Source organism: Morone saxatilis, unplaced genomic scaffold (genome assembly GCF_004916995.1).
Source record: "Morone saxatilis isolate NCDOM2014 unplaced genomic scaffold, NCSU_SB_2.0 Contig12, whole genome shotgun sequence".
Lineage (NCBI taxonomy): Eukaryota > Metazoa > Chordata > Actinopteri > Moronidae > Morone > Morone saxatilis.
In genome coordinates this window covers 25,044,916-25,056,807 of record NW_023339674.1, presented here as the reverse complement: position 1 = coordinate 25,056,807, position 11,892 = coordinate 25,044,916, and the positions used below count along the sequence as shown (strand labels likewise).

Here is an 11,892-nt window from a genome sequence, read left to right as displayed (position 1 = left end):
TAAATCGGATACATATCTGATGTTGACCTCAGTCTGAACGGTCATGATGCATTTCATCCTAAATTATAATGTCAACAACCACCCAATAAAATCGGATCTTAGCAAAAAATCGGAATTGAGCATTAAGACCTGCAGTGTTACCGTTGGGACTGCAGTTTCCAGAGATTTTACATGGCGTAATGGCACATGTGTTTCACATTAGGACTCATTAGGATCATGTGAGCCAGTTCCTGTTAACACCTGACTAAAAGCTGGCTCCATAAATCACTATGGATACATTTGAATGTGTAGATGCTTTTCCTATCAAATACATAGAAAAAATATAGATTTTCCATTCTATGTCATGCAGGCCTTGCTTATCTACCTGTTTGTGGAACTTCTTCAGAAATGTCAGGTGGTGCAGCTGGAGTCTCTAAAGGTAAGATGAACAAGCCCTCTACCTGCATTAGACTTTTCAGGCTCCGTTGGTAACACAGAGAACACTTTGACACCCAACTTCACTGACACAAGGAAGATACAATAGGAACACATTCAAGAGCGCTAATGACAATGTAAGACACAACTGGCCCTCATTTGCAGAAGGGTTAAGTAAACAAAAATGTAAAAGATGATATAGGACAGTAAATTCCTGAAGGTCAAACCAGACAATGTAATAAAAAAATGAAATGCACAATATGGATTTTTCTTCAGCCAATATGATATTTTAAAAATAAGTAACCCATAGTATTTAGACAGCTGATGGTAGGAGAGGCTATTTTTTGTATAATTTAAGATTGATTTGTGTTGATCTCAGACAGGTGTCGCAGAATGTATTGGGATGGATCAGGTGGGCGTGGAGGATCCAGCCCCCACAGAGGACGAGGATGAGGACGAAGGTGAAAATGCAGAAGCAGGTAAGAAACCTTCTCTGTGAAGCATTTCTTCCTTATTAAATCTTCCTATTAATTCCATTTGCCTTCCAAATTTTTAATTAAAATATTTTAAAATTAAAATAACTATTGGGTTAGGGTTTACACTGGTAACCTGCACTGTGAGAACTTGATTAGTTTGTGGTTTACACACAAATTGGTCTGATGACTGCCGTGCACAAAAGATGTTTATTCTTCGTCTCCTGCGTATTTAGAATGGAATTGTATCTTTGTAGCCTACCTTTCCTCTCATCAGGGCCTACTTAAGCTTCATGTCACTCTGCATTTACAGTCCAACCCAATCCAAGAAAAGCTGTCGACTGTTTGTTAGGGTTTCAAATAGCCAATATGGCGAATCACACACCTGCACTCACATGCAAACATGCTATGTTATATGTTACTTACTAACAAAGATTACACAGTGAGAGATAGTAGTGGTAGAACGTCTAACAAAGGGATTGTATACAAATGAGAAGGTACTACAAAGTTTCCAAATTGTTAACATTTTTCTCTAAGTAGATGAAGAGGTGTTTTTTCTTTCAAGCAGTTTCAAAACTAAAAGGCAAGTCAAGTTAAAGTGCAAAAGTCCACACTGTTGCAACACACTGTATTGAGTTGCATCCTATTGCACCATAACCTGCTGCCTCGGTACAGGGCTGATTTAAATTGTATTGATCTGGTAACTAGATGTTTGGGATCACTGGTTGCACAGTGAGAGATTAATCAAATAGGCCTCTGTTGGCGAGATACACACCCCCTGAAGCCTAATTTGTAAAAATCGTATTTATAGGCATCATTTTGAAACATTAACCGGAAAAGAGAACACTGAGGGTGATGGCAAATTGCCACTTTACAAGTTATTCCTAATTCTCCCTGTCTGTGTATTAGCATATTTTAGTTTTCAACCGTTTTAATTTGACGTAGATGCTGTAATGCAGGGGTCTCAGACTTGAATTAGCTTGGGGCCACTGCTGGTATTGTCATCTGCTGGGCCCCTGCAAGTATTTTCCATTACTAACATCATACTTAACAAAATCATGCCACTAGCATTTTCTATACGGTTTATATGATAATTTGACATCCTGGAAAACAACAAATAAGGGCTGAACCCTTCCCTCTTTTTATCAACTGTCTGCACACATTTGCAGGCACCTCGACCATTTTTTCATTTATTTTTAATTTTTTATTGTAATTGTATATATTAATGGGTAGTTTAAATTGGTATGAACCAACTAGAAACATACATACATTTTGCGGCTGGATTATGAAATATTTTTGACATAATGTCGAGGGGCCGGTTGGAGGGGGATGGATGGCCCGGAAATGACCCCAGGCCAGCAGTTTGATATCTTTGTTATGTTATCTATTCTATGTTTACTTGATTAATTCAGCACAATACATTTCCACAGCACCAATTCTATCAGTATAGCAATATAGTCCTGTCATTCTCACCACTGCCATGCAATCTTTCTGCTCTTTCTAATCTCTATTACTTTACTGTTTTTTCAGTCTGTGTTTGCAGGGGCATTATCTCCCTCTGTCCTGGCATGATTTTGATTGAAGTGTTGAGTTAACAGTGATTTATTAAAACAATGTACTGTAAAAGCAACTGGAGTTAGAGTAAATAGTGAATAGATACAGTTTTTCTGTTAGAAACAAATGTTGCAAAGTTGAGCAGATTGAGTATGAAGTCACTGGTTCACATTGACGCACCGTGATTGTAAAAAGTGTGCATCGGATTCCTTTTTTTCCAACATACATTTATTGATTTTGCACATTTAACACAATTAACACACATACATGTTGAACCTTCCCTAAATTTGCACATTCGTATATAGGCAGTGTATACCTTTTAACAGTGATTAATGTACTGTAGAAGCAACTGGAATTTCAGTAAATACAGTTTTTCTGTTAAAAAGAAATGTGCAGCAGATTATGACTAGAATCTGTGGTGGTACTGATGGAATTAATGCTGTGAAAATTGAAATGTTACAGAATATACTTTTCTGGTACTGCCACAGCCTCCTTATGTAGTTTCCCCAGTCTTTATTAGCAACTGGTCTATATTTGTCCATGACAAACATTTGAAAATGCCACTGTCTAACTTGAAAGGTATTTATTTCCTCAGTGGTGATGCATTCATGGTGATATACTTCAGTAGTTATCATACCTTAAACACTATTTAGTGTCTCTGTAGTTGTTTTTTTTTTACACTAAAACCCTTTTAAGGGAAAAATCCTAGCATTGTCACCTTATCCATGGAGCATTAGACTTGATTCTGTGAGAAGACTGAATGTGTGCTTGGGTTCAATTGCTCTTCTGTCCAGTGGCTTTCTGTCTCCATTTGCATTAAATAGTTGCCAAAGGCACACATCTATCATACTGTATGTGTGTGAGTATGTGTGCATGCACCAGTGTAGCTAGTGTTTGTCCTTGGTTTGGATGAGCAACAAGCATGACAAAGCCATCTTTTATATACCGAATAACAAAAGTTGTTTTTCCTTGAATGTGAGAAGGTCTACAGAATAAAAATAGCAAAAATTATGTTTTGATATTCCTGCACACCCGTCTAATTTTATCATCTACATTACAAGCATCATGTGGCCAAACACTACCCAGATATATTTACACTCTTAGACCCTCAGGGATATCAGACAATATGCAGAAAACCTTTCAACCGTGGTTATTGGTGGATTGGCGATGAGGCTTATTTTAGGTTGATCCTGTTACTTGCTAATAAAGTGTCAAGCTCGCTCATTACAATTCTAAATGGTAGCCATACATGCACACATGCATAACTGCCTATTTCCACAGGATCATGCATAGAAAGAAGCACACATTGAACATATCCACAATCAATGACATTCATAGTTTGACCTCGTTTTCTAAGAAATGCTGTCGTTGATCACATCCCTCCCCCGTGCGGCCTGGAATAGAAACTGATAATAGCTGTAGATATGTCATTGGAGGATTATGACTGATAAACATTCATTGGTCATAAAATGCCTCAGGCGTCAAGCGCTGCTCTGCCTTAAATCTGTGACTGATCTCTCCAGGTACTGTACGTGTGAACAGGGTCAGTCATAGATTGGAGCTAAATGCTCCACAGTTTGTTCAAACTCTGGAAATGGAAAGGAAAGGCAGAATAAAGTACTTAATCAGGATTTGACAGTCGCCTACTTTAATCTTTGAAGCACTTTATGCAGTTAATGGTTTATTCATACATAAATGTATAAAGAGTTACTGGAAGGAAAATGGACTATTACACATATTCTCCAAACACAACACAACTCTTCAGGCTATCTCTGAGAATACCTGCTGCTTTTTTTTACACTTCACTTTGATCCTTTTCCTGTGACAGGATAATTGGTGAGTGTTTGAAACATTTAGTTTAAACTTGTCCAGTGTGCTCGAGCGTAGCCTACAAGGCAAGCAATTTATGCTGAAAGCTTCACAAAGGGTTTAAACCATGATTTAAGAACTGATTTATAATCATATGGACCAGTGGCTTCTTAGGCCTACACTGCTAAGCTGCTTGGGCTATCCCACTGATAGGAAAAATTATATTGTATAATGGCTCATTTGTTGTCTATGTAACTTGCCGTATCTCATTGTCAGTGATAGGCCTTAAATCCATGGGCACATGTCCGTTTATATCACAGAGCCATTTTTAAATGTAATAGTAGGATTAACAGGTGCTACCAATGCTGCTGATTAGGTTCTGTTTTATTAAGTGTAGCAGAGCCTTTCTAGTGAGCCAGTGTGCACATTAGCAGCACCCTGACTCTGTTTGTAGTCTTGTACTCTTGGCACTGCTAATAGGGGTAAGGCTATTTACTCACCAGTTACTTTGAAGTTTTTACATTCAAATTACAAAATGTGATGCATTATTATAAACTGCTCAACAATATAGAAGGTAGTTGAAGTTACCACTGCCTCAACCAGCTACAGCTATTGCAATACTTCTTGTACAATTTTGCATCACTAAAAATAATCCAATAATCTAATGTTTAGCGATATCATTTTTACTGTTCGTACTTTAAAAATGCTGTAAGTGAAATCAGCATTTTAGCTAACTTCCTGTCCGTTCTTGCAGTTAGCCACCCCCTCCCTCCTCTCCATGTGACCACACTGAAATTCTGCTGCCTGCCCTTAAGAACCTTTTGTGGAGTCTCCTGATTGGATAAAGTAGGAACGGGTTAACAGTAAATGTATTCTAAGTGTACTGCAGAAAGGAGGGAGTGGAAGAGCCATGTCACTGCCTGAACACTCTAATATCAGTGATGGCCAGAATGTAGAGATATTTAACACGTGGATAATAATAAAAAATATTACAGCATCTTTAAGTACAATTTGCTGATAATACATCTGTACTGAGTAAAGTTGTGAATGCAGCGCCACTGCTTTTGCATGTTATACAGACTTTGTGTCCACTAGTATAAAAAAGCCATCATTATATAATCAAATAAGACAAAAGCACCTCTCACCCATAAAAGCTGCATGTGCATGCTGAGCAGTTGCTGGTGTAGAGGACTGTCACCTATTTTATTTAAACTCGAGCACTGGCGCAGATGGTGATGGCGGTGTGTTTGTTTCCATGTCCTACTCTTATATAATGGATTTCTGCTTTGCCATTAATTTAACATGCTTTTTTGCCATACATTTAATATACTTGTTTTGACTATCATGTTTAATAATGTACACTCTGCCAGGACCACTTACATCAAAGTTATTACACTCCCCCCGGTTACTTGAAGAACAGAACCTGCTGCGACAATAACATTGTTCAACTTCAGTCCACAGTGTAAGGCAGCTTAAAAAATCTTGCAATTAATAGTTTAGGCAAAATATGGAAATCATGAATGACATGGTGGAGCTGAGGTTGGCAACAAGGGACTGTGACATAAGCATGGTTGTAGCCTGATGGACTGATCATCTAAACAAAGCTTTGATCGTCATTCTTTTGAGATTTATTTGCTACTTTTCTTATCATCTCTGTCTCTATCTCCAGAAAACATTGAAACAAAGAATCCATGTTCCCTCCGTTACTGAGGGGTTAAAAGATGGGAAGGGATCATTTGGGGGGTAAGGTGACCAGATCCCAACCAACCAAATGTGGGACAAAGAGTATGTTTGTCTGAGACATTTTACCAGTGCTCAAAATCTTGATATACTGTCTGTCTAACTTAAAGAATTAATCATTTCTATTCTGACCCTTAGCTCGTAACATCTCTAAGCTTTACCCTCTGGTTGAGTCAGTAGTACACAATAGACAACAACATGTGAAGGACTCAACAAATCTATTTTATTTGAATGCAAATTTCCCACTTGCTCACGCGAGTAAATACAGTAAGCATAAAAAGAAGCTAAAGTTTCACAGTTCTTATAATGGTCTTGTGCAATAGTCTGTAATAGTCGCCTTCCACCGGCTTCATCCAGTTATAAGCAATTTCCCGGTCTTTGCTGTAGCTGCATTTCCTTTTCTTTGTGAAAGTTTCTTTTTCTTGTGATGACAGCCTTCCCTGCTTTCTTCATAGCCATAAAAACCATTCAAATCATATGTGCGACAAGGGATAAATAAAATCTAAGGGTTTACAAGATTTTTTTTTTGCTTATAAAATACTGGATATTTTCACCTCTTCAGGACTCCTTCAGATGAAATCTGTGAAGAAAGACTCACTTCCATGTCTTCAGTGAGGCCAAAACCTGTTATCAGGGGTCACAAGTCATCGCAACATGTTCTCACTTCACAACTTGTCAAATTTCCCCGCTGTCCCACTGGTCACTGGCCCTCCGCTTCAAAACATGATGCTGTAGGTGCCAATTTAGTGTTGTTTCTGGAAATGCAGGGCTCTGTGGTCAAGTTAGCCAGAATAAATATGCAACGTAGCACAAGAAATGATTTACTTTTGGTTTCACATGGGACACCAGTCTTCTGTGATTGTTTGAGGCATCTACCCACCCCACCATCTCCATATGTGCATTTTCTTACTCAGAAATGGCGCTAGAAGGATAACTACGGTGTTATATGTTGAAGCAAAGGGCCAGAGACTTGGTTGGTTATCTACATTTGGGAAGCACTGCTCTAAGCTGATGTCTAAAAATGATTGTCGTTGACCGTATTTGTCAGCAGTCATTGTTCTGCTTTATTTGAGGTCAGAATGAGAGTCTGGATGATATTGTCATTAGCTATAGGTCATTTCCTGCCGTCTGTCTGTGTCTTTCAGATACCGGTTTACTACAGTCAGATGGACTAGCTTTGCACAACCAAGCTGAGAGCCTGCAACCCAACCTTCATCTGCTCGGCTACATCTTCCTCTCCCGGCCCATGAGCCACGCCTTTAACTGCATCCTCCTCTTCCAGTTGTAAGTTACCATGGTGATGATGGAGCCCATAATTTAGCAGGATCTCAACATTGCAACATTTACCAATCAGACAGTAAATAACCATTAGTGTAGAAGAGAGTATATGGGTGGATGTGTTTTTTTTCCCATCAGTCCATTTGTGCTGTATTAAGTTCAACTTCCGTCATTATGACTGTGAGCTGTTTTTAAAGCAGGCCAGAAACATGAACGAATGAAAGCAAATGTTTTTTAACATGTTGGACCTGGTCTCTGCAGCTTCCAGCAACTGACCCTTAAATAAAAAAGGAGGGACTATTTTATTTTCCTAATGGGCAAAACTATGCTCCCTCTTTATTACACTGTTAGTGTAATCCATACGGTATGTAAATAAATTCAGAAATCAAACTATTATCATAATAATTACTTGGTCCAGAAGGATCCATAAGCTGTTTAGCCTAGTTATTGTTTCTATAATTTTTGACATTATTTTTGTTTCAATAGTGGTATCTATGTACTTGTAGCTGTAGGCAAAACAGTGTTTATCTGACTCTGACTCTACGATAAATATTAAATAAATAATGGAGTTGTACTTTAAGGTCAGCCAGTTAGCAGCATTTAGAAAAACTTTAAGTTCAAACATATTTTTGTTGACCTACGTTACGTCATCATTTTGACATAAGTCATAATTATGAGAAAATACAGTCAATACAAAAGCTGTTTTATTTATTTCTCGGAGGTGGTGAAAATAGGCTTCCGCGACTTGTTTTAAACATGTGGACAAACAACTGTGCCACAGATCAATACAGACTGAAGCTAAAATACTGACTCCTGACCTGTCACATAGTTTCTGTTATAGCCCAAGTGTATCCTGCTGCGTCATTGTTACTGGAATACAGAGCAGTATCCGAGCATGTTTAATATAACAATGTTGGAGAGACCTGCAGTCATTTCACTTTCAGTGTTCTGGAGTAGAACAACTACTTTCAACTGAGCCAGACTGTTAAGACTGTCCTTGAGGTTTAGACTACCATTACCATTGGCTTCTGCTGCAAAGTCTTGAGATATTGTGAGTTAGAAGCCTGAGCCAAATGCTGATAAAATATGATCATTGCTGCAGCATCTGCAGTCCACCCACTTTTTAAGGTGAACACTGTTCACAAATGTTTTCACTAACTGTTTTCTGTCCTGTGACCGCTAGTAAATTTGCATTTTGCATTGCACTGAATCAAAAGACCGCTGTGGTTGATGTGTAAATGTAAATGTAAATGTAAATTCTCAGTGCGGTCACCGCTCATACAAATATACGTAGTCTACAAACTGATATCTGATGATTGTGTTAATTATTAATTTCTCAACTAGTCCCAACTAATGTTGTTTTGGCTGATATACATTTTTACTTTGAAAAACATTGATGCATCACCCAAAACCATGTTTAGGACCAGCTGTGGCTACTGCAGGCATTCTACGCTACACTAGCCTTGTAAAAACAGTAGCATTAAGGAAAGGGTTGTGTGTCGACGTGTGTGTCCTTACGGGCGCAAAGGAGGGGGACAGGGCTTTTAGCTTCGCCGGTGGAAGGTCTTGTTATCAGTGTGCAAGCAGCTCTATAACACCTGGCCAATCGATCGTTCCCTCATTGTGTTCAAGGAGGCTTAGTGGTCGATCAATGCCGAGGCTCAACCACACACACACAGATGCACACAGACACTGCACAAAACATGACCTGCATCTTTTACCCTTGGCACCCCTTGGTCTTTATGTACTGCACTACATGGTAGAGCTGTTGTACTACTTGTACTTTTTTGCCAATCTGACTGTGAACCATTTGTTATAAATTGACATTACTTGATGTAATTTTCTCTCACTGAACAAAAAATCTGTGGCAAGAAATGCCAAAGTTGTTCTGGACGTTCACAGTGGACCACCCATTCCTATGTATTGTGTTCTCTCTTCTTTTTAAATGTTGTATGAGGCGTATCAGAGTTTGCATTCTATTAGATGGCTAGTTTTTACTTGTTGACAGAAGATTGACCAATAGTAAAGTACTCCCAGCTAGGGATGTTACAATACCAGAAATTTTGTAGTTGAGACCAATACCAGTGAAATTCCAAGATTCACGATACCAATGCAATCCCCATTTAATATCTGCTGATAGCGAGTCCTGATCCAGTACTAATATAGATGAATAGCTCTGCATTACATGAAGAAAAAAATTGCCTGCAACCAAGCTGTTCCTTGTTTTTTTATTTAATATATTAATATTAATATATTTTTTATACTAAATTACTAATAAACAAAAGAGGCTATAAAATAAACTGAGCTCTTACACACACAGCACAGCGAGTGCATGGAAGTTTTGCAAGTAAATCACCTGTACAGCTTTACTTGTCACTGTTCCTTTTCTTCCTGTGGCATTTAATGGCCAACTAGAGTATTTGTAGGCGTATATGCAGGTCCGGAAGAATTGCATCTCTGGTACCTTATATACTAATATCTATATATTATAATATTATATATATATTTCTAATAATATATATCTTATATATTATTATATATATATTTTTATCTATCTATTATTATATATAATTATATATTTTAATAACTAACTATATTACTATTATATACTTATAATAATACATATATATATATCTTATTATTATATTCTATAATATTACATAATTATATAATATATATATAACATATAATATTCAACTATTATATTCTATAAATATATACTATATCTTTATAATATAATACTATAATTCTTATTATATATTTAATACCTATCTTATTATTATAGTCTATATATACACTATATTAACTAATACTATTATATATATATATAATATATCTATATTATATCTTATATCTTCTATAATATTAATCTATATATTAATATATTACTACTCATAAATAAATATATATTTAATATACATACACCCGTATATTATATATTAATAATAATATATAATATATATAACATAATATTCTACATATTTCATACACTATACATACATTACATATATACATTACATTAATCAATACTTACTACATATACTATATTATATCTAATTTATATATATCTCTATTTATATACTCATTATTAAATATCTATATTTATATCTTATCTATTTACGTATATATTATATTTATTGATTCTAACTATATTACTATATAATCTATATTCTATATATATTACTTCTCTATATTCTTATCACTATATCTTATATCAATATATTCTCTATTTCTATCTATCATATAAATATATTTATATATATATATATCTATATTATATATACTAGTATATATATATTTACTATATTATTAAATATTCGATATATACTCTAATTTATATCTAATTATTATTATTCTATATAATATTCTATTATAAATAGTCTATATATATAATCTATATATTACTATATTATATATATATTATAATATATTCTTATATATATTATCTACTATAATATATATTTATCTATCTTTCATTATATTATATACTATATATCTCCATCATTATATATTATATCTTATATTATATATATATACTATTTATATATCTATATTCTATATATTATATTATATATTCTTATCTTAATATATAGATATGGTTATATATTCACTATATATATTATATTATAAGATATACTGTATAGATATATTATAGTATTATATATACATTATATATATAGATACTGATATAGATATAGATATATCTCTATAATTATATATAAATAATCTAACCTTACATTATATTTATCTATATCACTATATAATACTATCATATATATCATAGTTCTACTATACAAAATTACTACTAATATAATAACTAATACATTATATTACATTACATAATATACTTATATATACCTTATCTATACTATCTATATATTAATATTACTTACATTATATACATATATCCATACTACACTCTATTAATTATACTCTACACATATAACTATATACTATATATATATATATTAATAAATCTTATATATAGTTCTATATTGTGTACTTGTATCATGTATATGTGTTATAACTGTTATGTGTATATGTTATGTATATGTGTATATGTTATATGTGTGTGTGTATATTACCTATACCTATAATATTACTACTATTATAATATATTATAATTGATTATTCTACACTATCCTTATTCTATTATTTTACTATATATATATATGTATATGTTATATGTATATGTATATTGTATATGTATAATGTTGTGTGCTATAATATTATTATATATATATATATATTATATATGTATATTGTATTGTATTATGTTATGTGTATATGTTATTTTGTTTGGTGCTTCTAATATATACATTATAACTAATATACACTAATACCTTACTATATATCTTACTAATATCTATGTATATGTGTTAATGTACTGTAACTATATATATGTATATGTGTATAATTATACATATTTATATGTATAAACTATATATGTATATGTGTATCTATTATATATTTATATATAATTATATATAATTACACGAGCAGCGCTATGATGTTTACTATTGCTGGGAGAGAGATGTTCACGGGCACTCAATACTTTCGTCAAGTTGTGCAATATTTTGAAAAATTGCAGCACTTGTTTTTATATCGGTCGTGGGTACAAGTC

The 11,892-nt window shown here is 34.2% G+C and overlaps 1 protein-coding gene across 1 annotated transcript in view; it reads left to right on the top strand.

The window, feature by feature from the left end:
- The window catches only part of LOC118321455, a gene marked incomplete in the record, with an annotated part of 33,764 nt that overhangs the window by 5,233 nt on the left and 16,639 nt on the right, over window positions 1-11,892 (top strand). Inside the window, 3 exon segments of the mRNA XM_035652774.1 lie at window positions 350-418; window positions 794-893; window positions 7,136-7,274. Of these exon segments, the coding sequence (XP_035508667.1) occupies window positions 350-418; window positions 794-893; window positions 7,136-7,274 (308 nt within the window).